Source organism: Herpailurus yagouaroundi, unplaced genomic scaffold (assembly GCF_014898765.1).
Source record: "Herpailurus yagouaroundi ecotype Mexico unplaced genomic scaffold, PumYag 67793, whole genome shotgun sequence".
In the NCBI taxonomy this organism is placed as follows: domain Eukaryota; kingdom Metazoa; phylum Chordata; class Mammalia; order Carnivora; family Felidae; genus Herpailurus; species Herpailurus yagouaroundi.
Window position 1 is genome coordinate 16,530,933 of NW_024420586.1, and position 27,491 is coordinate 16,558,423.

General features: G+C 41.0%; 1 protein-coding gene and 1 long non-coding RNA gene across 3 annotated transcripts in view; one reads left to right on the forward strand and one right to left on the reverse strand.

Moving 5' to 3' along the window:
- Positions 1-18,034, forward strand: part of OTC (ornithine transcarbamylase) — a 61,898-nt gene extending 43,864 nt beyond the window's left edge. Inside the window, exons 6-10 of the mRNA XM_040468885.1 lie at positions 35-157; positions 5,947-6,000; positions 6,077-6,226; positions 9,588-9,725; positions 16,696-18,034. Of these exons, the coding sequence (XP_040324819.1) occupies positions 35-157; positions 5,947-6,000; positions 6,077-6,226; positions 9,588-9,725; positions 16,696-16,755 (525 nt within the window). The 3' untranslated portion in view covers positions 16,756-18,034. The remainder of the gene's footprint in view (positions 1-34; positions 158-5,946; positions 6,001-6,076; positions 6,227-9,587; positions 9,726-16,695) is intronic.
- The window catches only part of LOC121026069 (uncharacterized), a 176,887-nt gene that overhangs the window by 34,195 nt on the left and 115,201 nt on the right, over positions 1-27,491 (reverse strand). For both annotated transcript variants that reach the window (XR_005788252.1, XR_005788251.1), the window contains exon 3: positions 8,502-8,653. This is a non-coding gene — a long non-coding RNA (uncharacterized LOC121026069). The remainder of the gene's footprint in view (positions 1-8,501; positions 8,654-27,491) is intronic.

The following is a 27,491-nucleotide window of genomic DNA, read 5'->3' on the forward strand; positions in this document are numbered from 1 at the left end:
CCTCCTGGATATAATCTTCTCGCTTGCCTTTTAGGAACACTATGGCTCTCTGAAAGGCCTTACCCTCAGCTGGATTGGGGATGGGAACAACATTTTGCATTCTATCATGATGAGTGCCGCAAAATTTGGGATGCACCTTCAGGCGGCTACTCCAAAGGTAGGGAAAATCTCTTTGTTGAGACTAACTCTCTCTTAAATCATCCCAGATGCAATTACCCAGTGAAAACAAACCTCTCTTCCATTCAAGGCAAGCACAGGTGAGGCCACGAAATTTAGTTTACGTTACCAACCTTACTATTACAGCCATCTAGCCTCTTGAGTGCCCAATTTCCCATCTCTACCCTAAGAGATAATCTTGGCTGATGCCTTTCATCCTGTGAGTCTTTTTTAAAAGCCGGTCTGAATTATCCCTTTGAATGCCCTAAAACCAGCCATTATGATGACTGGCATCCTTGTGCATTGCTACCACAAAGACTGAAGAAAGCAATGAAATCCAGACAGCATACAACTCCCAAGGCATGGAGAGGATGTTGTCATTTTCTAATACTGCAATTTAGCAGAAAAATGTCAATCTAATGTGAAGGGCACAATGATGGCATCTACATCAGTTTAGTGCTTCAAACTCAACTCCAGGAGCCCTTTAGCTTTTTAAATCTGAGTCCTTCATGGCTGTGACAGTGCCCTCCATATACTTCCTACCCTGCCGCTAATCTCACACAGAATGCAGGGGAAGCATGACTTCTTTCATAGGTCCAAAGTAACCCTTTTGATATGTAAGAAGCTTGTAACAGTAGCTGCCTCTGAGAAGGGGAACTGGGAGGTTCAAGGACAGAGAAAGGAGGGAGACTTTATTTTCACGGTATATCGTTTTACATGGTTTGAATTTCTTTTTTTTTTTTTTTAACATGGTTTGGATGTCTTAACGTGCAAATGTTTTACCTACATAGTGACATAAATCTATAAGTAAATACACCCAAATAAAAAAGTGTAGATCTCCCAGGAGAAGCCCCCTGTTAAGATACCCCCAGCCTCATGGAAAATAAATAGGCCTTTTAGAGGGTAAAAAATAACCCTACAAGAGACTCATACACAAACCAGTCCTGAAGGATCCCCACAGAACCTGTTAAATACCCCATTGCTACTGGATATTTCCCCCATAATATTTCTGATTGGCTACTAATATCCTATCAGGAGTCTTGGAAGGGAAAACTCTCCAAAACAGAAACCATTTCAGAAACAAAGTAAAAGATAGAACTGGCCCTCTTATTAAGAGATGAGTATTCACACTTAATGTGCACTACTGTGCTTCTAACCAGGCATGTGTTTGCTGTTTGTACTCAGTGTGAGGGTTAACTTGGATAAGCTAAGATATCCAGAGGGGAATGTGTGAGGCCTAAAAATTACTCCCTGCTTCTGTTTTTGAGTTTGAGATGTTTATTTGCCAATCACCAGGAACATGAGTTACACAATGTGGATTCATGGCTGAATTTCTCCAATAGGACATATCCAAATCCCCAAGGCTTTTTTGCCCTCTTCACCCCTTCCTGCACCACTGTCTTGGGCCAGGTTCCCCACGAGGCGACCCTGTGATGAGGATTTGTGTACAGGGGACTTATTAAAGAAGTACTCCAAAGGGAGACGGACAGAGAAAGGGAAGAATCTAAGCAAGAGGGCCATTTATAGTGACTAACCTATCCCGTTTGCCTAAGACTGAGGACTTTCCAGGGACATTGGACCATCATTGCTAAAAGTGGGAGACTGCCAGGCAAACCATAGGATTTGCTCACTCTAATGCCACGTTGGGCACCATCCCACAGAAGGAAGCTTCCGCCTGATCCCATGGGTGAGCTCGGGAGTGTAACTTATGCCCCAGCATTGTCTCAACCCAAGCAAGGAAGGTGGGCTTTCATCCTTTGAGTCGGTCATTGGTCAAGGGCAGCAGGGGGAGGGAGAGTGGCAAATCCCCTGGTGATTTTGGCAGGACACGCAGCTGAGAAGCCAGAGGGCTGTCTTCCAAAGAAGGGCTGCAAGTGCTGTTCCAAGCCTACTGAAATGGGGAGAGGGGGGAAAGCTGTAAAAAGAGATCCTAGGATGGCATTTGGGTACAGCACCAGCATCGTCTGCTGCATCCTGCCAAAGAAAAAGAAAACAAAATGCTTTTCCCCAGTGTTCTTGCTGAACCAGTTTGAGTCAATGCGCCCCACTGCCTTCGTTTGCAAGGGCTGCCATGACAAATTGCCACAAACTGGGGGGCTTACAACAACACAAATGTATTATTTCACAGTTCTGGAGGCTAGAAGTCCAAAATCAAGATGGTGGCAGTGCCATGCTCTCTGAAGCCTCCAGGAGACGATCCTTCCTAGTCTCTCTCCCCACAGCCCCAGGCTTCCTTGGCTTGTGGCTGCATCCCTCCAGTCTCTGCCTCCATGTTCTTTCCTTTATGTTCTCCGTACAGATGCCCCTCTTCTTATGAGGACGTCAGTCATGTTAAATTTAGGTCCACCCTAATCCATCTGCAAAGACCCTCCTCAAAAAGGTCACATTCTGAGGTTCTGACTGAGGATGAATTTTTGGAGGATATTGTTCTACCTAATACACTTGCCATAGAAGCAATGTCAGGCATGGACAATGGCATGTATTAGAAGCTGCCCGCTTATAGTCAACTTTGGGGACTCAGAGATCACTCTCTTTCCTTCAGCGTAAACTGAAATAAAGGGTCAGATCTGACACGCGCTTAAGGCGGTTCCTGTTCACATTATGGAAAGAGCGCACACTCTGGCTATAATTCTAATTTGAAGAAAGGCTCTGTATTAATGCAAACTATTATTGTATTTAGTTTTTACAGATAAAACGTATATTAACAATAATTGTTCCCTGCTAGAAGATGTTTCTGGAAAGGCTTTATTCTGTCAGAGAACTATATGATTTAAACATTTCATTGCATGTCAAAGATGTTTTATTAACACCAAAGGAAAAAAATTCTAATATAACAAAGTGATTTCAGTATTGTTCTCATGCAGAAACTCATTTAAATGATAAAGAGTACTAAAACTTGGCTAAATTTCGGTGGGAGTAAGAGTTTTAAAAAACCTTCAGGAAAGTCTGATAGTACAGAAGTTGTTCCATTAATTTATAAGTAGGCCTATTTCCTTTAAAGATAAAGCTAGAAGATCTATTGTAAATTTAAGAAGCCCTTGAGGTGCCTGGGTGGCTCAGCCCCTCGGGCGTCTAACTTCAGCTCAGGTCACGAACTCATGGTTCATGGGTTCGAGCCCCACGTTGGGCTCTGTGCTGACAGCTCAGAGCCTGGAGCCTGCTTCAGATTCTGTGTCTCTCTCTCTCTCTGTCTCTGCCCCTCCCCCGCTCATGCTCTGTTTCTCTCTGTCTCAAAAATAAATAAACATAAAAAAAAATTTTTTTTAAAAGAAGCCCTGAAGTTCCCAAGGCCATAATTAATCTATTTCCCCATTCTTCAGCCGAGAATAACTTACATGTTTGAGAAAACATAATTTTGTCCTTGATTGTAAAATTGTTCCATAAACTATTGATGGTAATGATTTTAACATTGTTCTAAGTGAATTTTAGACTGAACTGGGTTTGTTAATCACCTTCTTCCTCTGGTTTTAAGATTTATGTAAAAGCCAATGAGTGATTTCGTATTGAAGGCTGAGCTGTGAGTAAAGAATTCTTCTTTGTATTCTCAGTCATGGCCCAGTGCGTGCAAGGTTGGGTGATTTTCTAATTCCCAAACCTCTCTGTTGGTTCTCTAAGTACTTATTGATTCCTTCTGTAAGAATGATTATATGTAAGGAGTATAAAACCTGCTGTCTAAAGGGAAGGCTAAATTTTCAGGGCAGGAGGCACACGGGGTATTGGCTAAGTCTCTTCATTTATGTTTACCAGTATGAATGGTCACGATATTAGTTACTAAATCAGCCAAGCCTTATTAATTACCTTCCCCAAATCCTGATAAGAAAAACCTCCAGAATTTATGGGTACTGAGGGGATTAATAGCTTCTAAAATGTCTGCAGCCATCATCATCAACATCATGCGTAGCTGCTTTCATGAATTCTGTAATGAGAGAAGGAACTATGGTAGACAATCATGTGCAAATAGAAACCGGTTTCAAATGAATAAACCTTAACGTGCCTGCTGCAGGTTGAGGTACTCAGGAGTAGACTCTGAGACAGAGTCTCAGACAGAGTTTGGTGTACAGGGTATTTATTAGGACATGCTCTGGAGATCAACACCTGCCGAAGGGCAGGGAAGGAAGCAGGAATGGGCAGGGGAAGAAGCCGAGCTGCAGGGCAGGCCCAACAGCAGCCTCCTCTGGCCTTACTGAGACTTCTAGATCTGAGATGGCCATTTAGAGCTGCTCTCAAGTTGGGAGGAGGGGGGAGGGTTTCCATCCCCTCCTGTCAATCAGTCATTGAATGAAGGTCGCCCCCGAAGGGTATGTGACCTTGGATGAGTCCGCTATCTGCAGCTGAGGCGGTGCCCCAAGAGGGCTGACGGCTGAAAGCCACCTTCTGGCAGCACACCCAGCAGCTGGGGGAATAGGTCCTTTATTCATGAAGCGGGGATCCGAGTGGCATATCACAGTGTGCACCGCAATGCTCTGCTGAGAATTTATAAAAACCAGCTCATAAGAAGTGCTAAGATTTGAGGAAAATGAGAAGGATGGAGGGGGCGGTGAGAATAATTGTGGTGTTCGGACTGAAAAGACCTCCATACGGAGGGTCTAGAGGTGAGGCTGGGCTAGAGGTTTGATGAAAGAGTAGCTGACATGTTCCAATGAAGACACCCAGGAGGGGTCGGGGGCGGGGGGTGTTCAAGGGTGAAAGGCTGAGATGGCAGAAAAGGGCAAGACATGTACAGGGATAACAATAAGATTGGCTTTCCTGCAGCAAGATGTTGAGGAGAATTAAAAGAGACAGAAACAGGGAATGTTGGGGTTGGGGTGGGGGGAGCCTTGATACTCTTAATCAGCTTTGACTTCAGAAACAAGTAGTAAACATTGCAGGCTTCAGAGAAAACAATTCTTGCTGCTGTGTACAAAGCAGATGGGAGGGTGAGGAGGGAGGAAGCAGAGTATCTGTGGGGTCTAGAATAGCCTGGGGGGCTTTAGTGCCCCCGCAATGTCCCCCCACCTGGAGTTGAGACTAGGCTAAGTAAGCAAAGCTCTTAGGGTGCACCATTTGTCCCCGCAAAAAAACCCTGACAGGCCTGCTCAGACTTTGTGTCCCAGGCACCTCGCTTGTCTCACCCAAGCCCCGACCCTGCTCTCGCCAAACCGTCCCATTCACATATATTTGAGCAAAAGTAGCGTACTTGCTGTGTAAATGCCACTTCTAAGCACGCGCCCTGCACTCAGAACACTCTAGTGAGTACAGAAGAATAAGGGGTGTGCACTTGGCCTGTTAGTGCCTCGCTGGGGTGCTCTGGGAATGTTCTGAGGTGGAAGTATTTGAGCTGAGACCCGAAAGCGTTTATCCATAAGAAATGAGTGGGGAAAAGCACTCCAGAAGAAAAAGCATTAAAAAAAAAAACCCCACACAGCTCAAAGTGGAAAGACTGAGATAAAATTTCATTAGCATAATTAGTAGAATTATGTATACGATCCTCTTAGGCTATTAGAGGAACAAGAAGAGGCACTACCAAGAGCTGGAAAGCGCCACGCCCTGTTTATCTTGATAATTAAAGCTGTCAAAGATAATAAAAGAAAGATGGGTTACCTATTCAGTTGACCAATTTTTTTAAATTCCAAAAAGCACTATTAAGCTTTACATTCTAGATGTAAATTCTGCCGAATGCGCATTGAGCTACAACTTAAAGCAACAAAGGGAAGGAGAGCGAGAATATTGTTGAAAGGAAAATAACACATATATAAGACAGCCTAATACGTTACAATTGCCTAACAAACGGTTGAATTCTTCCCCCTGCAGGGTTATGAGCCGGATCCCAGTGTAACCAAGCTGGCAGAGCAGTATGCCAAGGAGGTATGGCCCTTATATGTAAAGTTACAATCGCCTTTCTCTGCCCCAGTTGTTTAACTGGCACGCTTGTGTATGCTAGAACGGCACCAAGATGTCGCTGACGCACGATCCCTTGGAAGCGGCTCGTGGAGGCAACGTGTTAATTACAGACACTTGGATAAGCATGGGACAAGAAGAGGAGAAGAAAAAGCGGCTCCAGGCTTTCCAAGGTTACCAGGTTACAATGAAGGTACAAATTGATGCCTCTCGGAAGGTTCATTAATTCCATTCAGAAAGGCCAGCACCATCTAATCACTCATTCACTCTGGGGAGGACAGACTGTTCTTTCATTCCCTGTAAAGGACTCGCTGACTGTATCCTCCAGGGATTTCTCTCCTCCTGAAGATTAGCTATGTCCTTTGGAAAGACACTTCTGTCCTGGGTGAAGGAATCTGAAACCCAGGCAGAAGGAAGAAGCAAGCTTTTCCCTCTCACAGCAATGGAGGCACGGAGGCATTTTCTCTAGAGACACTGTTACTTCTTGTCGCATGCAGTTTCTTCGGATTTCTCCTCTAAGAGAAGCAGCATAATTATGTTCTTCAGGCTAGTCCTTGCCTCTAGTAGTTAAGGACTCTCAAGTCCAGTTTGGTTTGGCTTACTCCTTCCAGGGCATTCCCAGGGGGATCCTATCTAATCTGATGCCTTTCATTAATATCTGAAGCAAGGCTTCTCAATCTTGAAAATGCCTCAGAATTGCCTGGAGCTGTTAATACAGAGAGAGCAGGACCCCATTCCCCAGGGGGTTCTGAGTTAGTAGGTCAGAGTTGGGACCCAAGAACTGGCATCTGGACCAAGTTCCCCCGTGATACTGCTCCAGGGTCACACTTTGCGAACCACTGTTTTGGAGGAATACTCTACAAGGCAAGTGGACATTGGGATTTTGTCAGCAGAGCAACTAGTCTGTTTTGGTGGAGAAAGGGGTTGAGCAGTTGCAATAGGTATTTTATTGATAAAGCAATATATAAATATAAATTTTTTAATGTTTTTATTTATTTTTGAGACAGAGAGAGACAGCATGAGCAGGGGAGGGGCAGAGAGAGAGGGAGACACAGAATCCGAAGCAGACTCCAGGTTCTGAGCTGTCAGCACAGAGCCTGACGCAGGGCTCAAACTCACAGACTGTGAGATCATGACCTGAGCTGAAGTCAGACACTTAACTGACTGAACCACCCAGGCGTCCCAGCAATATATAAATATAGAAGCTCCTTATTTATCCATGTCAATAGAATGAAGTTTGAAAAATAAAAAGTGAAAACGTCTTTCTGTCATTCCTTTAAGTGACTATTTCCAGAGGTAGCCGCTGTTCAACAATTTCATGTGCCTCTTTGCAGACCTTTTCTGTGCATTTAAAAAATATATTTTTTAAGTAGGCTCCACACCCAGCACAGGGCCCAATCAAATGAGGGGCTTGAACTCACAACTCTGAGATCAAGACCTGAGCTGAGATCAAGAGTTGGATGCTTAAGGGGTGTCTGGGTGGCCCAGCTGGTTAAGTGTCCGATTTTGGCTCAGGTCATGTTCTCACGGCTCGTGAGTTTGAGCCCCGTGTCGGGCTCTGTGCTGACAGCTCAGAGCCTGGAGCCTGATTAGGATTCTGTGTCTCCCTCTCTGTCTGCCCCTTCACTGGCTCACACTCTGTCTCTCTCTCTCCTTCAAAAATAAATAAACATTAAAAAAAAAAAAGAGTCGGATGCTTAACCAACTGAGTCATCCAGGCTTTTAAAAATTAAAAAAAAAATTTTTTTCCTGCGTATTTATATATGCCTACACACACACACACACACACACACACACACACACACACACCCCTACTGATTTCTCATAAAAGGCATATTAGATATATTATTCTTACTTTTTCCACTTGACAAATCTTAGATTTTCTTGTCCATTTATTTAAACAATTTTCATTCTTTTTAGTGGCTGCATAAAATTCCAAAGTATGAGTGGACCGTGATTTATGTTGATAAACTAGGCTATTTCCAATTATCCCAACTACAAACAATGCTGCAATGTATATCTTTATACAGATTTCTTCATTCAGGTATTATTGGAGAATAGATCCCTGGAAAAAGAATTTCTAGGTAAAGAGGTATATACTTTAAAAAAATATGATAAATGCTGCTAAATAGCCATCCGAGAAGAATCGATAATTTATACTCTCTCTGCACTCTTTCCATCCATAGTTGTTACATACATTTTTTCATTTTTACAATCTATATCTCATGCTTTTAGAATTTTGCATTTCCCTGATTACTAATGAAGTTAAACATCTTTTCACGTTTATTGGCCATTTCCATGTGTTTTTCTATAAACTGTTATCATATCCTTTGCCCATTTCCTATTTGTTTTTACCATTTTATTATTGGTTATAGGAATTATTTATATATTATGGTGAATCCTTTGTCATATATGTGGCAAACAGGTAAACAGGTTCATGGAGAAATTCTAAATTCCTTGTGGTTTACCTCGCACTTGCCTTGACCAGCCTTAGGCATTTTTGTGGTGCTGGGACTGCAGGCTTGAAGAACATTCATCCCACTGATGTATGACTGGTTCAAATGTTATTCGTTTTCCATGTTCCTCTGCCATTACTTTAGAAATTCAGAAGGTTCTGAACCTAGAATAAGTATGGGAAGTAAAACAAAATTTTAGTATATAGGGAGCAATTTTGAGGTAAGAAATTATGAGGGAATGCAGTTTTGAATCTGTACGTGAACAATGGAAATGGCTGGGGAAATGCAGCTTTCAGGAATTAGTGGCTGGAGAAAATTAAAACTGTTAGGACTTTTGCATTAAGGAAACATCTAGTGCATACTACCTATAATCCTGCTTTGTGCACTCCTATCTCAGCATTCTTTTTCAAAGGTGTTTTAATTAGTGATGAAGTATGCTTCAGCTGCTAAAATCCATAACTTGGAGATGAGCTCAAAATAGAACACAGTCCCTTAAGGGCGACTTTTAAAATACATTGGGAGTGTAATGGGTGACTTTTGCTATCAGCCACATATTGTACCAACAGGGCTCTTTACTGAAATGTCCGCAATCCCTCTAGACAGAGAACCATAAAACGAGTGAGTGGTTTAATTTGGAGTGATGATCTCCCAAATCAAAGAAAATGACGATAAAATTCCCTACGTTGAAAGTACCATTTACATTTCCCTTCCGTGCCTTGAGGTTAAACCATCACTCTGCCCCTTTGTCTCTGCCTTTGCATTTGGTCTCTGACTCAGTGCCATATGTATATCTAAATACTGAAGAAGACAGGGGCACCTGGGTGGCTCAGTTGGTTAAGTGTATGAGTCTTGATTTTGGCTCAGGTCATGATCTCACGGTTCCTGAGTTCCAGCCCCGCATCGAGCTCTGTGCTGGCAGTGTGGAGCCTGCTTGGGATTCTCTCACTCTCCCTCTCTCTCTGCCCCTCCCCTGCTCGCGTTCTCTCCCCCTCTCTCAAAATAAATAAATAAACTTTAAAATAAATAAATGACAAAGAAGACAAATTTGATAGCCACTTATTATAGTCAAAACATGGTCTTATCCCATCTCTTCTTTAGACTGCTAAAGTTGCTGCCTCTGACTGGACATTTTTACACTGCTTGCCCAGAAAGCCAGAAGAAGTGGATGATGAAGTGTTTTATTCTCCACGATCACTAGTATTCCCAGAGGCTGAAAACAGGAAGTGGACAATCATGGTAAGCAAGCAATAGGGAACAGAAGCTAAGAAGGGGTTCTCTGTGCGGCCCTAACTTGGTCATTCATGCCTTTTGGTAAGTAATTTGCAACCAAGATTATCCACCTACCTGACTTGCTCATATGGCATCTATTTTTTTTCCCCAGGAAGTTCATAATAGATTATTATTGCCTATTAGCATTTATATTGCATTTTTAATGGTGTACAATTGATCTCCTTCCAAACAGATTTTAATAAAAATTCTGACTGCTCTTGATCAGCCTGAACACCAGCCACCATTGCCTGCCAATCATTATACTGTATAATTCTTATTTTACAATCCCCTTCTTAATGTTTACAGAAGCCTCTAATTCAGTCCCTGGCACAAAATGGGCATTCAAAGAAATCTTATTTCCTTCCTCTTCTCTTTCTTCCTTTCATGAGTTACCTAGATAATTGTTTTGGTTCTCTACTTGACTTGGCCACATGGATATATTTGTTTTAGGTATTGAACTTTTCTAGAATTGCAACAAAACTAATCTTAGAAAACACTGGTCCCTTTAACAGAAGTTTCATCTTCATTACTGCTATTCAAGGAAATATTAACCCCAAATCTCTGCATTACAATACTGTAAACTTCACCTTCTTCTCTGGAAAACTGATCTCAATTACTGGGGTCTCACTGGCAAATAGAGTCCACTTTAGGAAAGATAAAACGGTAATACAGGAATTTATTAAAAGACATTTAGCAGTGCCCAGAAGCTCTGGGGAAAGAAGGTGCAGTGAATCATTCTCAGATACCATATATTCAGAAACAACACAGGCAAGACAACTGCCCAGCAACATTGTGGTTTTTTAGTAGCTAACCACCACTGACACAGCCACCCCAAAGCGGGGCACCTAAGGGCCCTGAAACGAAATGCCAAACACTCCATTATAGCCACCCCAGCTGAACCAGATACCCCCACCTGCATACAGAGCAGAAGATCCAATGTCCCAGAGGATGGCTTCCATTGCACATTGCACCCTTATGGCTCTAAGACTTGAGTAGATACAGTTGGGTGGCATGCCTGCACCTTAGTTTCTGGTAGTTTTTATTTTTTTTTATTTTTTATTTTTTTCAATATATGAAGTTTATTGTCAAATTGGTTTCCATACAACACCCAGTGCTCATCCCAAAAGGTGCCCTCCGCAATACCCATCACCCACCCTCCCCTTCCTCTCACCCCCCATCAACCCTCAGTTTGTTCTCAGTTTTTAAGAGTCTCTTATGCTTTGGCTCTCTCCCACTCTAACCTTTTTTTTTTTCCTTCCCCTCCCCCATGGGTTTCTGTTAAGCTTCTCAGGATCCACATAAGAGTGAAACCATAGGGTGTCTGTCTTTCTCTGTATGGCTTATTTCACTTAGCATCACACTCTCCAGTTCCATCCACGTTCCTACAAAGGGCCATTGGGAAATGTAGTTTTTAGCCTTTAACCTCTGGAGTAGAGAAAAACAGGCTGGAAAAGACTACCCGGTAATTTTTTAACTGATCTATCGATGGGAATAGATAGGGTTATTGTGAGCATTAAAATAATACCTGTAAAGCATTTAGTATCATATCTAATACACTATAAATTTATTATAATTATTATCGTCAACATCATCCTCATTGTTGACCTAATACAGTGACCAACAGAGATTCGAGCTCCACTGTGGCTGCTTAAAAGCCAATTATGACTCCCTTTGCAATGGAAAGTTATGGATCAGGCCTAAATTGGTCATATCTAATAAGAGGGATGTTTTTTTTTTTTTACCGTACCTTCCAGTTTGCCACCTCAGGACACTAGCTTTGGCCAAAATGGCAATTGCTATGTAATCTAGACCAGTGCTTTTAAAGCTTTAATATCTATTTGAATCACCTAGGGATCTCGTTAAAGTGCAGATTCAGATTCAGCCTGCCCGAGATGGGGCCCAAGATTCAGCATTCCTAACAAGCACCAAGGTCATGCAGATGCTGCTGTCCTGGGGCCCACATTTCGAGTAGCAAAGAACTACACAAAAGAAAATGTGAGCTCTCCAACTGTACACGTCAGGAAGAGACATGGCAAGAAATGTTTTCCAAGCTCTAGTCTTTCTCAGAAGATGATTGAAGTTACAAAGATAAATCAACCTAAATCTGTTAAAATATGACCTCTGTAGAAATTCAGTGGGGAAAAAAAAACTAAAAGAGAGGCTTCTAAAATATCATTTATGGAGATGCTCTGCACTTCTGCATTTTTGAAGAGCTTATTAAAACGCATCTTGAAATTGAATTCACTTTAAAGCTTTTGTTTAAAAATTTTTAATGTTTATTTGTTTTTGAGAGAGATTGAGAGACAGAACATGAGTAGGGGAAGAGCAGAGAGAGAGGGAGACACAGAATCCGAAGCAGGATCCAGGCTCCGAGCTGTCAGCACAGAGCCCAACATGGGGCTCAAACTCTCGAACCGTGAGATCATGACCTGAGCTGAAGTCAGATGCTTAACCAACAGAGCCACCCAGGCGCCCCTAAATTGAATTTACTTAAAAAAAATTAAATACATCTGTATTCACATGGTTGAAATGCTTACAAGGACATACACACACACACACACACACACACACACACACACAAAGTGAAATCTCATGCCTACCTATTTTTTTCCATCCATCTAAGTGCTACCACCATCTCTCCATATCCCACCTTCCTGAAGTGCCACTATCATTAGGGGAAAATAAATTTTATTTTATTTTTTTTAAATATAGTTTATTGTCAAATTGGTTTCCATACAACACCCAGTGCTCATCCCAACAAGTGCCCTCCTCAATGCCCATCACCTGCTGGGAAAATACATTTTAAAGCAAACAAGAGGCATAGCCATGTTAAAATGAACACAGAGCATCTAAAATAGAAAGAATACTCACCTGGGAGTGAGGAGACTTGCACCCTGGCTGCATTCTTTATATACCACATACTTTATATACTTTATATAGTCTTTCATACTAGTCAGCTGTGCCAGCTTGGATAAGTATTACTTCTCTAGGTCATGGTTTCCTCACGTATGAGGTAAATAAATCAAGCTATACAGATGGCAACTGGTTTTTAATATTAGGTCCTTAATCTCACCAACAGGCTACTTGGAGTCCTATGTTCAGAAGATTCTAAGCCTGCCTGTGGTCTCAGAAAGAAAGGGGCGTAACTGACTCGTGAAACTTGACACGGAATCTGGAGGGGAGGTAGTGATACACATGCTGCACTCTTCATGCCTCTGAACTAGATGATTGCGGGCCCCACTGAGTGAAGTTCATTTTGGCAATCATATACTGGACATCTATTGTGTGTGCCAGTCCCTCTGCTGCGCACTGGAGATTGTTTCAAAAATGAATAGTGGGCAGCCCCCACTCAGCCTGTATAGTTCATAGTAGTATGCCATGTTCAAGAGAGAGGAGATCCTAGAGATTGTCTAGTCTACATGCAAAGAAATTATTCTTAGATAGCTTATTTAGAATGGTGTTTGGGCTCAACACTGCTGAGATAGATTTCTCTGGGATGTTCTAAAGGCACAATACTTGTTTTCCTCTAGAACGTCCATATCCTAAGCAGTAACCGCTAGGCACAGATGGCTATCTCAATTTAAATTTAAACTAATTACAATATAATACAATGTGGGTACCTGGGTGGCTCAGTCAGTTGAGCACCAGACTCTTAATTTTAGCTCAGGTCATGATCCCAGGGTTGTGGGAATGAACCCCATTTTGGGCTCCATGCTTAGCATGGAGCCTGCTTAAGATATTCTCTCTCTCTCTCTCTCTCTCTCTCTCTCTCTCTCTCTTCCTCCTCCTCTGCCCCTCTCCCCCTCTCTCTCTCTCTAAAAAATAAATAATAGGGTTGCCTGGGTGGCTAAGTCGGTTAAGCACCTGACTCTTGATTTCCGCTCAGGTTATGAGCTCATGGTTCAGTGAGTTCGAGCCCCGAGTCGGGCTCTTCATGCTGACTGTGCAGAGCCTGCTTGGGATTCCCTCTCTCTTACACTCTCTGCCCCTCCCCCACTTGTGCTCTTTCTGTCTCTCTCAAAATAAATAAACTTAAAAAAATAAATAATAATAAAAATGTAAATATAAAAAATAAAAATAAAATATAATACAATGTAAGAGTCAATTCCTCAGACATACTAATCACATTTGTGCTCAATAGCCACACAGGGCTGGCGGCTACAATATCTGTATTTGACAGCACAGATATAGAACATTTCCATCATTGCAGAACATTCTGCTGGACAGGACTCCTGTCTAGATAATGATTTCCACACACAATTTCATTTAAAATCAGGATGGAAGAAGAAAGGAAAAGTACAATCTAGCCTCAAGTTCTAACATGTCCACAATGACTGATGGCAGGTACATAACTAAATAGTGTGTGTGTGTGGGGGGGGGGGGCTTGTCCTAAAAGCACACAGCATTTTTAAAGCAAATGCATACTCTTTCACTACTTACTTAGAGGAGCTTTTCAAGGTCCCCATGCTGGGTGATTTCCAGCCATGCTGTTCAGAACACTCCAGTAATCACATTGTTCTCTCCATAGTGCACAGGCCTTTGAATCCCTTTGTTTTGTTTTGTTTTTAAATACACCCCCTCCTTCCCACAAAGCTTTTGTATTTTGCAATAATTAGTAAGGCTGTAGGACTCATAAAACGTCAGGTAGCTTTCTTCCTCTGCCTACAGCTTTTACCGTGGAGCTAAAGTAACCTAAAGGGACTAGGCAACAGAGTTGATGCTTCAAAGCACTGCCATCAGGATGGTCCTTAGATGCACAACACCCTTGCAAATGTAGTTCACAGTATTTTAGTCCTTTATTTCCACGTTCAGGGTGCCAGATCAAATACAGGACACCCAGTTAAACTGGAGTTTTAGGTAAGCAACCAATAACTTTTTAGTATGGGTATATCCCGTGTAATATTTGGCACATACTTATAGTTTTAAAAAATGTTATTTTCTGAAATGCCTATTTAATAGTATTTATTTATTTATTTATTTAACCAAATCTGCCAACTCTACTCCAAATTGACTTTCTAAAATTTGACATTTGAAAAGAAATTTGACATGGCAATGACCATTAACAATAAAACAAAACCTGAGATGTGATCCTAGAAAGCCATAGAAAAGTGTAAAATATTTTACCTGGAAGATGTTTTTATCCCAGGGTTTGGCCTTCCTAGTTTCTTCTTGTCATTCAGATCCCGATGTCATTCATTTTACAAGGCCTTTCCTGGCCACCCACTCTTAAGAGGTTCTCCAGCCTCTTTTATCCCATTTTTAATTTTATTTTCTAATGACATTTATCATGACTTGATATTTTCTTATTTGTTTGTTGCCTGTCCCCCTAATGAAAGTCCTTCATAAGAGCTTTTTTCTTATCTATATTCTTCATTATACCTACAATGGTGCCTGACAGCCTAAATATGTGTTCAATACATTTTTGTAGACTAAAGGCAGTACAGGGTATTGCTTCTAGAACAGACTTTGAAAATCAAATTAAAATTCTGGCTCTCTGTGTGACTTGGACAAGTACCACAACTTCTCTAAGTCCAGTTTATTCATGTGGAAATGGAGATGAAAACAGACCTAATTGCATCACTCAGGAAAAACCTACACCTTCCTCATCTGTATTTTATATGTCTTACCACCTCATGCAGTAGGGAAGGATATTAAATGGTATGATGCCAACATAAAGTACATAAAGTACAGGGCCCGACACATGGTAACTGCTCAATGAACACCTTTAAAATATAAGGCTTGCACTTCTGGTATAGGCTAGGGACACGTGGACACTATGGTCAACAGGAGATAGTAAGTACCTGTAAGGCAGTAAAACTACCTCCTAAGGGTGGAGTCAGAGAAACCTGGATCCGAACCCAGTTGTGTACTACCTGCTGTTTCCAGGATGGATTTTCCCATCCATAAATTATAACAACAGAAGCTACCTTAGAAGATTGTGGTATTAAATGAGATAATGCATCGACATTTCTCTCTAACTCACCTAGTAGCACCTAGCACAGTGCCTGGCAAATATTTCTTTTTTTTTTTCTTTTTTTTAAATTTTTTTTTCAACATTTATTTATTTTTGGGACAGAGAGAGACAGAGCATGAACGGGGGAGGGGCAGAGAGAGAGGGAGACACAGAATCGGAAACAGGCCCCAGGCTCTGAGCCATCAGCCCAGAGCCCGACGCGGGGCTCGAACTCCCGGACCGCGAGATCGTGACCTGGCTGAAGTCGGACGCTTAACCGACTGCGCCACCCAGGCGCCCCAAATATTTCTTAACTGACTAACACGTGATAAGGCACTTAGTCTGGTACATGGTAAGCCCTCGATAAGCATTTGTCATGGTTGTTTCTGATACTATTACTACAGTCATTGTGGAAGTTGGGGAGAGTAAAACTGAAAATTACCATTTGTGGGTGACAGCTTAATGGGAAGCTCTACCCTTGGTTATCAATATTCTTTTACGAGGACCCAGATTCAGGGAGACATTATTTGTTAGCTGAAACGATTTACTTTGATTACTCTACATCTGATTGATTCTAAACTTCTCTAGGTTACAAGTGACCAAACCACAGTGTAAACACTAGGATGAGAGGAATTATATTGCTCTAAAACCAGCCAATATCTAGGTTTCACTTATAACTGGAAAATCCAATCATGGCTACCACCATGGTATTTCATTCCAACTCTCTTACCCAGTAGTCCTGGAATGAGGCCCAAGTAAGCATGGTGTTTGTGCATATACTTGGGTCAGCCTGATCCCTCCTGACCTTCCAAATAAAAATAAATATTAGTTCTGAACTGTCCCTTTATCATTTTCTTGGGAAAACACATTTTAACCACAGGTCTTCAAAGCTGCAATCCAGTTCCTCTTCCCCAGGTCCCTAAACAGATTCTTGCTAATGTTTGCCCATTTCTTTCTTTCTCTTCCTTTGTTGTGTCATCCCAGGCTGTCATGGTGTCCCTGCTGACAGATTATTCACCTCAGCTCCAGAAGCCAAAGTTCTGATGCAGTGACGTTTGTCAAAAGAGAAGCAACGTCCTTCAGTGACCAAATGAGTCAGTTTATATGGAGGAAGGAGAAGAGAATCTAAGAAATAAACAAATCCTGATTCACAGTATAGGTGAATGATATGATATTGCTCTGCCATCATGAAACCTTCCTGAAGGCCTTAATTTAAGGGCCAGTGCACTATAATACATGGATTGACTTGGTTTAAACTCTCTAATTCACAATTTCTGAGTTACATTGAGTATCATATTAATAGTCACATACATTTGCTTCAACTAAATATAAAATACTATGTTCATAATGCATAATGTCTAAGCCATTAAATGTAATCTATGCTTATTACCTTAATAAATTATCACCCACGCTAATTTATAAGTAAACATTTACCAGGCAGTCAGCCGCTGGTAGATCTGTGGGCTGTGTTTATATCCCTCAGGACCAACAAGGAAGCCAAATGATCAATCTTGCTGATGTAGTACAATTTTCAGGCAAATGAAGTAGACAGACATTCACTTATGGAGGCAAATGATGAAATTCTCAGAAAACAGTGATAACAGTGCCCAAACTCTGGAGTTTTTTCCAGGCGTTTGTAGGAAGGAGGATTTCTCAAGAGAACACATTTCTTCTCTGTAACAAATACTTAATGTCAAAAGTCTGAAGAAGCCTTTGTGAACAAGTGGTAAAACCATGGAAACCTAGCTAGGAACATAAGATCCATTAGAGAGTGATATTTTCGTAGGTTCAAATTCCCCAGCAGGAGCGATTTAATTTTTTCATGTTTCTGCTTATCATGCATCTACTCACACCCACTGGATAGGTCTATAAACCCACTGCTTGCCACATCTTAGTCCATTCTTTTCTCCCCAATTTCTGTTCTAGATAATAAAAATTTGCATCACTGGATTATTATAATGTAATTAAAGCTACATGCTTTTGTGGGTGACCCAAATATGTATTGTCCAATTATTATGATACAAATGGAAAATTTTTACTTAAAATGCTAAACAATGTAAATGGAACTGTAAGAAAATAATGTATTTTGCAGAAGACAAAAAAAAAAAAAGTAACTATCTTTACATTCCACCTCCACTATTAGAAGAATGTTTCCAGGCTGGTTGACAGATACTCTTCCGCAGAGAGCTAAGACTTAAATGAGTAAGAGATGAATTACAAATTAGATTTGCAATGAAGATGCAATAAAACATTTTAAGGGAAAAAAAAGCCTGGTAATGTTACAAGGGAAAAATCAAATTTTCTAATAAACGTCAAGGTTGACTTTCTCGTCTATGGTAATTTCTTGGGAACACTTAAGAAAGAAAGAGTGGAGTTTAATGGACTATCTTCTTTCAGCAGGGTATAGGAATGATTTAACCAGAAGCTGCCATGTGGACTGTGGAGGCTCTCCCTCAAACTGCCTACATACAAAGGCCATAATCCTGAGTATCCTTCCACTCTCTAAATGGTAGCCCATGGTAATGACTTCTCTTCTCTTTACTAGCTACTCTCTGAACTACATGGAAGGTATAATCTTCTTCCCTCAATCAGAACTTCTAATCATTTTCTTGTCAAAATGTAGTCACTTTACCTCAAAGAGCCCCAAAGCATTCTTTTTTTGTGTGTACACACAATTTAACATCTTTCTCAACCCAAACTTGTAGGAATTTATTTGCTTTCTTACCTTTTAATCTTAAGAAGACATAATTTATAATATTAAGAATAATGAAAACAGGGAAGGTTGATTTAGCCTTAATTTTTCCAAAGCCACTTTTTTTTTCCTCACAGCAAATTTGTCATATTTTTATTTCCCACTGCCTTCTAAGGAAAGTAAATTCTGGTATTTCAAGGAACTTCTCTTTATTTTTCTCCCTGTATTGGTCATTTATTATGACTGTCATTGATGTGTTTATTTTTATTTTATTTTTATTTTTTCATATTAAATATAATTTATTGTCAAATTGATTTCCATACGACACCCAGTGCTCATCCCAACAGGTGCCCTCCTCAATGCCCATCACCCGCTTTCCCCTCTCCCCTACCCCCCACCAACCCTCAGTTTGTTCTCAGTATTTAAGAGACTCTTATAGTTTTCCTCCCTCCCTCTCTGTAACTTTTTTCCCCTTCTCTCCCCCACCATGGTCTTCTGTTAAGTTTCTCAGGATCCACATATGAGTGAAAACATATGGTATCTTTCTCTGCCTGACTTATTTCACTTAGCATAATACCCTCCAGTTCCATCCATGTTGCTACAAATGGCCAGATTTCATTCTTTCTCATTGCCAGGTAGTATTCCATTGTATATATAAACCACATCTTCTTTATCCATTTGTCAGTTGATGGACATTTAGGCTCTTTCCACAATTTGGCTATTGTTGAGAGTGCTGCTATAAACATTGGGGTACAAGTGCCCCTATGCATCAGCACTCCTGTATCCCCTGGGTAAATTCCTAGCAGTACTATTGCTGGGTCATAGGGTAGACCTATTTTTAATTTTTTGAGGAAGCTCCACACTGTTTTCCAGAGCGGCTGTACCAGTTTGCATTCCCACCAACAGTGCAAGAGGGTTCCCGTTTCTCCAATCCTCTCCAGCATCTATTGTCTCCTGATTTGTTCATTTTGGCCACTCTGACTGGCGTGAGGTGATACCTGAGTGTGGTTTTGATTTGTATTTCCCTGATGAGGAGCGACGTTGAGCATCTTTTCATGTGCCTGTTGGCCATCGGGATGTCTTCTTTAGAGAAGTGTCTATTCATGTTTTCTGCCCATTTCTTCACTGGATTATTTGTTTTTTTGGGTGTGGAGTTTGGTGAGTTCTTTATAGATTTTAGATACTAGCCCTTTATCCGATATGTCATTTGCAAATATCTTTTCCCAATCCGTCGGTTGCCTTTTAGTTTTGTTGGTTGTTTCCTTTGTAGCGCAGAAGCTTTTTATCTTCATGAGGTCCCAATAGTTAATTTTTGCTTTTAATTCCCTTGCTTTTGGAGATTTGTCGAGTAAGAAATTGCTGTGGCTGAGGTCGGAGAGGTTTTTTCCTGCTTTCTCCTCTAGGGTTTTGATGGTTTCCTGTCTCACATTCAGGTCCTTCATCCATTTTGAGTTTATTTTTGTGAATGGTGTAAGAAGTGGTCTAGTTTCATTCTTCTGCATGTTGTTGTCCTGTTCTCCCAGCACCATTTGTTAGACTGTCTTTTTTTCCATTGGATATTCTTTCCTGCTTTGTCAAAGATTAATTGGCCATACTTTGTCAAAGATTAATTGGCCATTTGTGGGTCCAATTCTGGAGTCTCTATTCTATTCCATTGGTCTATGTGTCTGTTTTTGTGCCAATACCACACTGTCTTGATGATTACAACTTTGTAGTAGAGGTTAAACTCTGGGATTGTGATGCCTCCTGCTTTGGTTTTCTTCTTTAATATTACTTTGGCTATTCAGGGTCTTTTGTGGTTCCATACAAATTTTAGGATTGCTTGTTCTAGCTTTGAGAAGAATGCTGGTGCAATTTTGATTGGGATTGCATTGAATGTGTAGGTTGCTTTGGGTAGTATTGACATTTCAACAATATTTATTCTTCCAATCCATGAGCATGGAATGTTTTTCCATTTCTTTGTATCTTCTTCAATTTCCTTCATAAGCTTTCTATAGTTTTTAGCACACAGATCTTTTACATCTTTGGTTAGGTTTATTCCTAGGTATTTTATGATTCTTGGTGCAATTGTGAATGGGATCAGTTTCTTTATTTCTCTTTCTGTTGCTTCATTATTGGTGTATAAAAATGCAACCGATTTCTGTACATTAATTGTGTACCCTGCAACTTTGCTGAATTCATGTATCAGTTCTAGCAGACTTTTGGTGGAGTCTGTCGGGTTTCCCATGTAGAGTATCATGTCATCTGCAAAAAGTGAAAGTTTGACTTCATCTTTGCCAATTTTGATGCCTTTGATTTCACTTTTGCTGTCTGATTGCTGATGCTGGGACTTCCAACACTGTGTTAAACAACAGCGGTGAGAGTGGACATCCCTGTTGTGTTCCTGATCTCAGAGGGAAAGCTCTCAGTTTTTCCCCGTTGAGGATGATATTAGCTGTGGGCTTTTCATAAATGGCTTTTATGATGTTTAAGTATGTTCCTTCTATCCTGACTTTCTCAAGGGTTTTTATTAAGAAAGGATTCCAAAGCCATTTTTTTTACCTCCTTTCTCTTTTTACACTTTCCTCCTTGTTCACCTTTCCTATGTAACTACCACCTCAACAAAGAATAACAAAAACTCCAGCAACGATCCTTGGGTCTCTGATGTACATAATAGATCCTATCTACCTAATATAACTAGCCAAAGAGTTCCTTTCTTCCAGTCTTTCTTCACTGTAACATTGGAAGTAAAACAAGAAGTAATTATACAGCAGTAATTTCAGTGTCAGGAAGAATCAACAGTTTTTTTTTTTTTCCCAATGAGAAGTTTCTAGGAACTTTTATTTCTAATGTTTATTTATTTATTTTTCAGAGCATGAGTGGGAGTGGGGCAGAGAGAGAGGGAGACACAGAATCAGAAGCAGGCTCCAGGCTCTGAGCTGCCAGCACAGAGCCCAATGCAGGGCTTGATCCCACGAACTGTGAGGTCATGACCTGAGCCAAAGTCAGACGTTTAACCAACTGAGCCACTCAGGCACCCCTGGGTGAATTACTTTAGACAAGTAATTCAGTATCAGATATTTCTAATGGATAGTGCATGAATGATTTGACTATTGTAAAACCACCAGGCAGATGGCACAAGCAAGTGACCTTAGAACCTCAGTTAAAATGGCAAGAGCACCAGTGCCAAAGTTTCCAGGCAAATCTCCTCGGGTGATAAAAATGAATGAATAATACATATAGAAAAGGTGTCCAGAATATATTCTTTCTTTGGGCCTTTCTGTTTTGGAAGCTCTCATCAATGCCTAGATTACAGAGATGGTTGAGGCACCACTCAGGAATTTTGATGTCTTTTGACAAATATAAAAGGTCACATCAAAGAACAGAAAACCGCTTCAGTCACAATCGTCAGACTCCTACAACTAGGAACACCATATACTGACGTGAAAGTTACGCTCTGTGCAAAGGTCTCAGGTGAAAGGTGTGAGTAGTGCTGAAATGTGATTTGCACTTCAGTTACCGAGTCTTGTGCTTCTTTACAGGCTGGAGAGCCAGGAGGAAGGAGTGACTTTTTAATAAGTTGTTCACCCAGAGGGGACACTTCTCCGCATTTCATAAGCCTGAACAGGTGTTTTATTTTAAATCACACAAAGAGCCAGTATCTGGTAGGGGTGGCCCTACCATCAACTATTTACATTACATTTTTTTTTTTCGATATCACCTTGGACTTGATTGAAATAGGACACCTAGGGACGTTTTGGTGATGGTTTTGGTATCTTGCCTGGGTTTCTGCCCCAGTTTCATTATGACTTCACAATGGAAGTGAAAGTGTCTGTTTATCTTTGTGTGGCAAATACATGACAGAGATCACTGAAGCAGGAGTTTGAAATCAACTCTGCAGTTCTTTAATCTTTTGAAAAAAATTCATCCCTAATAATTATCCAGTCAGTTATTGTCAGTCAATTAATCATAAAAAAAATCTTGGTTGGAGCAAATGGAAGGGAATTCCTAATAAGGATGAAATCTTTTTACGGTTTTAAAAGTGCCTGAATTATATCAATGACACCAGTCTTAATTTTTAATTAATGTTTTTGTAAAACTCATTCCTAAACAATGCAAGCACAACAACTGCCCTCGGGAGCAAAACCATCAGGCGAGTGAATATTTATGTATGTATGCATGTATGTATTTATTTTTATTTTGAGAGAGAGAGAGAGAGAGAACATGAGCAGGGGAGGACAGAGAGAGAGGGAGAGAGAAAATCCCAAGCAAGGTCTACACTGGCAGCACAGAGCCCGTCGTAGGGCTTGAACTCACAAACCATGAGGGGCACCTGGGTGGCTCAGTCAGTTAAACGTCCGACCTTGGCTCAGGCCATGATCTCATGGTTCATGAGTTCGAGCCCCGCATTGGGCTCTATGCTGACAGCTTTGAGCCTGGAGCCTGCTTCCGATTCTGTGTCTCCCTCTCTCTCTGCCCCTCCCGCACTCACACTCTGTCTCTCAAAAATGAATGGTAAAAAAATAATAATAACAAAAAATGAATTCACGAACAGTGAGATCATGACCTGAGCCAAAACCAGGAGTCAGACACTTAACCGACCGAGCCACCCAGGTATCCCCAGGCAAATGAATTTTTCAATTGGAAGGAGGTTGAGAAATAAGCCAGATTATTCTTTCATTTTGCAGAGGAAGAAAATAGGAAACAACAACAAAAATGTTCCTAGGATAGAAATATATTCTATAAGGAGGGATAATGCATGTATTCAACTCCCTCTGAAAATTGTCAGGGATCCCACAAATGTAGCCACTTGACTTGATTTACCTTTTAGGCTGAGTGGGGAATAGAAAGCTGGCTGGTCCAGGATTATGCTTCTGTGAGGTCAAGGGATAGAGAGGAGAGTTCACACTTGAGGCAGGCATGGATATAGATACCCAGGGATGTGAACAGAGACCCAAAAATATTGATGTAGTAAATGCTGTTGGTGCCCCATCCAGGCCCTTTTACCACCCCTCGGCTGCTGTCGGGGTGGCTGCTAATGGCTCACAGCTGCCCCTTTTTCTGAAGTGTCATCCTCAGCTACGAGCAACCACTTAGCTTGGGAGATTAGGCTCTAACCCTCATCCCACCAGCAGCCCACAGTGAGTGGTGACAGAGGGGTATACAAAGACTTGGCTCCCCTCCCTCCAGGTAGGACCAACTCTGGTAAAACTCATGCTCCAGAGCTCCCCATGGGATCAGGCTGAGGCTAGTATCTGCTTAAGAACACATCCTTAGGCAGCTTCCCCTGCTGTGTAACCTGTGCCCCTTCTCCTGATAGTGCTTCCTCAATAAATTACTTGCACAAGAATCCCCATCTCAGGCTCTGCTTCTAGGGAATCTAAGATAATCCCCAAAGAAGGTTTCGCAGAGGTCTGTACTATACTGCTCATTCTTCAGGCATCAAGGGACAAGTAGAGAGTTAAGAAGCCGTTGGAAAAATAGTGAAGAGGTCATGCTTAGCAAGCAAAAACTTTTCTGGTTATCTGGATCAGCCTTCCTTAGAAGGAAACAGAACATTATACATAGTAAATATTCTTTTTCTGCCACATGTTCAAATTCATAATAAGGAATTTATTAGCTGCACGGAATAGGAGACCAATTTGCCTTCCCCAGAGAAGAGTGGAGCCGAGCTAATGGACATGATATTTCTGGTTTATTTCTGTCACATTTTAGTCTCTTTATAGATTGAGTTTAGTTGGTTGCCCTTTGCGTTTGCTTCTGGACTTCCCCCAAAGCTTATTCAGCAGGTCTGGATTAGGGCCCGAGAATCTGTTTTTAACAAGTTCCCAGAGATGCCGATGCTGCTGGTCCAGGGACCACACTTTGAGAATCATTGGTCTGAAGCTATCATAAAGACTTATTTGAGGTGTTTTCATTACCACATCGATAAAGCGCCACCATAAAGCATTTGACACAACCCTGATCCTCTGTTAAACTGTCTTTGGAGCCACCGCAGCCTGGGTTTCATCCCTCCTCTGCTATATAACAGTTATCTCCCTGATCTCCTTATCTGTAAAATGGGAATAATAATGCCCACCTCATAGTCATTGGGAGGATTAGATGAAGTAAAATATGTAAGAGTATTTGGCTGAGAGCAAGTGCTAAATAAATATTAGCCCGCTTTTTTTGATCTATTTTTTCTAATACTTTGTATTTTTCTTTGGCCCTTCACAACAAAATTATATTCCACTATCAGAAATATATTGAGTAGAAAAGTTGGTGTCCAAAACAAATTGCAAGGAGTGAGCTTGCCTCGTGAACTTGGCAGAGCGCAGCAGAGGATGCTTCAACTGAGCTATGTATCTCTAGGAGCCAGTTTGTGAACATGTTACCCAGATGAGCGACCTGGCTCTTTGCCAAACCAAATCATTGACGCCCACAAGTTCAAACATCTAATCAAAGTAACTAAACTCTTTGCTTAGGAAAGCACAATGGGAATGTACATTTATGTGAAATAAACCAGAGTCATTTGGCGACCGTTGGACTTGGGGGCTAGGTGATAAAAGGAGAAAGGGACTAGGAAGAAGTCATCAGGGTTTATCCATCTCTGAGGCTAAAATTCCTCAAAGAAACAAGTTTGCAAACTTGTCAAGTCAGCAGTTCGTGAACATTTTGGTGTAAGCCCTCTTTATGTTCTCATAAATCATGAAGATATTAAAGAGCTTTTGTTTATGTGGGATACATGTATCCCATATATACATTAGAAACAGAAGCAGAAATTTTAGAAACAATTATTTAGCAATTCATTTTAAAATAACAATAGTAAACCCATTACAGGTTACCATAAACAATGTATTTTTATTAAAAAAAAAAACATGTTTTCCAAAACCAAGTTAACAAATAGAACGGCCGACACTGTGTTGTACTTCTGCACATGTCTCTGATGCCTGCCTTAATGAAAGACAGCTGAATTCTTGTATCTGCTTCTGCATTCCATCTGTGGTGCTATGTTGGTTTGAAGTACAGGAAGAACATCCAGCCTCATGCAGATAAGTAGTTGAAAAGGGAGGGCTATCTTAATAGCATTTTCAAATAATCATGGGTATTCTTTGATGTTACTCTGAAACTCTTCAAGTGATAGCTCCTTAAAGATTAATTGCAATTTGGAATCTAAAACCACATCAGTGAACTTTTCTACACTGTTACATTACACTGCATGCCTATCTTGCACTTTAAATAGGTTTTTACCCATATGTGATTCCACACTGGTCATTTGGAAAATATCAGTTTACTGAATTATATAGCTCTTCCCAATGATGGTATATTATATTACATAAAATTTAAAAGATCACATTTGTTGGGGTGCCTGGGTGGCTCAGTCAAGCGTCCAACTCTTGATTTTGGCTCAGGTCATGATCTCACCATCATGAGATTGAGCCTGGTGTCCGGCTCCATGCTGAGCATGAAGCCTGCTTGGGACTCTCTCTCTCCTTCTCTCTCTGCCCCTCCCCTGGTTGCGTGTACTCTCTCTCTCTCTCTCAAAGTTAATAAATATTTTAAAAATAATAAAACTAATAAAAAATCGCATTTCTTAATATCAACACTACTATGGTCTTAATGTGTCCCCACAAATTTCATATGTTGAAGTCCTAACCCCCAGATTATGGTATTAGGAGGTGGGGCCCTTGGGAGGGTTCTACCCTCGTGGAATTAGGTGTCTTATAAAAAGAGACCCCACAGAGCTCCCTAGCCCCTTCTACCATTAGGGCACAGCCAGAAGTCAGCTTTCTATGAATCAGAAAGTGGGCCCTCACCAGACACTGAATCTGCCAGTATCTTAATCTTGGACTTCCCAACTTCCAGGACTGTGAAAAGTACATGTCTGCTGTGTATAAGCGTACCCAGTTGTGTGGTGGTTGGTTACAGCAGCCCAAATGGACTAAGATAACCCCCTCTCTCATTAGAAAAATCTTTAAGAATTGCAAAGCAGATACAGACTTTACACAAATCTAATTTTCTCTTGAAAGCTCACATTTTTTCTTTGGCAGTAAGTACTGTCACTTAGCTTCCTTGAAGTGACAGGTTTACCTGATTCATTTTCAAGGCAGCTGCCAAATATCCAAGACCTAATGACCATAGTTTGTCAGTTGTTGTTTTTTCCCCCCAATTAAAACTGGTGTACCATTCAAAAGGCAACTAGTTTAACACACAACTCAAGGAATTGCACAGGTGCTTTTCCTCAGACAGTTACAATATTTCATAATGTGTTTGTCTCATGACATCACACAGAATATTAAAGAGACATGTTCTCAAGGGTTGACATTTAATATTAATAATATTTACTGATTCACCAAGGACCTTCATAAGTGAATCTGGCTTTTAAAAAAACTGCATGACTGTGCTAGTGAAGAATAAAATGACTTGTAGTTCTACTGCTTTGATTTGTGCTAAGGTGTCAGCAGTTTTACCCAGCATTCCTTTTGTACCATCCATTGATGCTGCCGGTCCAGAGACCACCCATTGTGAAGCAAGGTCCTATACTGCCTTTGGGGATCCAAGGGAGCCCAAGTGGGAAGAACTCTGGAACACTCGCTCCCGATTAAATCAGAACAGCTGACTGTAGTCTGATTTTATCTGTAATTAGTAGCATCCTGAAAAAGATTCTGGTGGAAAATAAAAAGTTTATGACTCACTTCTGTAAAGCAAGTCTGGGTTGTGCTAACTATGGATAAAATCCACATTGAAATCTCTTGTTATTAATCTTGTGCATAACAAGCCATCTATTGTTATGATCCCCCCAGCTTTGTGGCAGGCAGTGTGTTGGGCACTGGGGATACAGTAATTGACAAGAAGGACATGGTGTCTGCCCACATAGTGCTAATGGTCTAGCAGGGGACACAGACCACCATGTGTAAGCAGATATTGCGATAAGAGCTAAAGGAAACAAATGGGATGCTCTAACAGAGAATAAAGGTATGAAAGGATGGATACACATTTGGATCAGTAGTTCTCAAGCTTTGGTGAGAACCAGGATGACCTGGAGAGCTAGCTAGTAAGAATACAGAGGCCCTGACTTATTGAAGTAGGGAGAGGCTGGGCCTCTGTAGTTTTACCAAGTGGCTTTCTA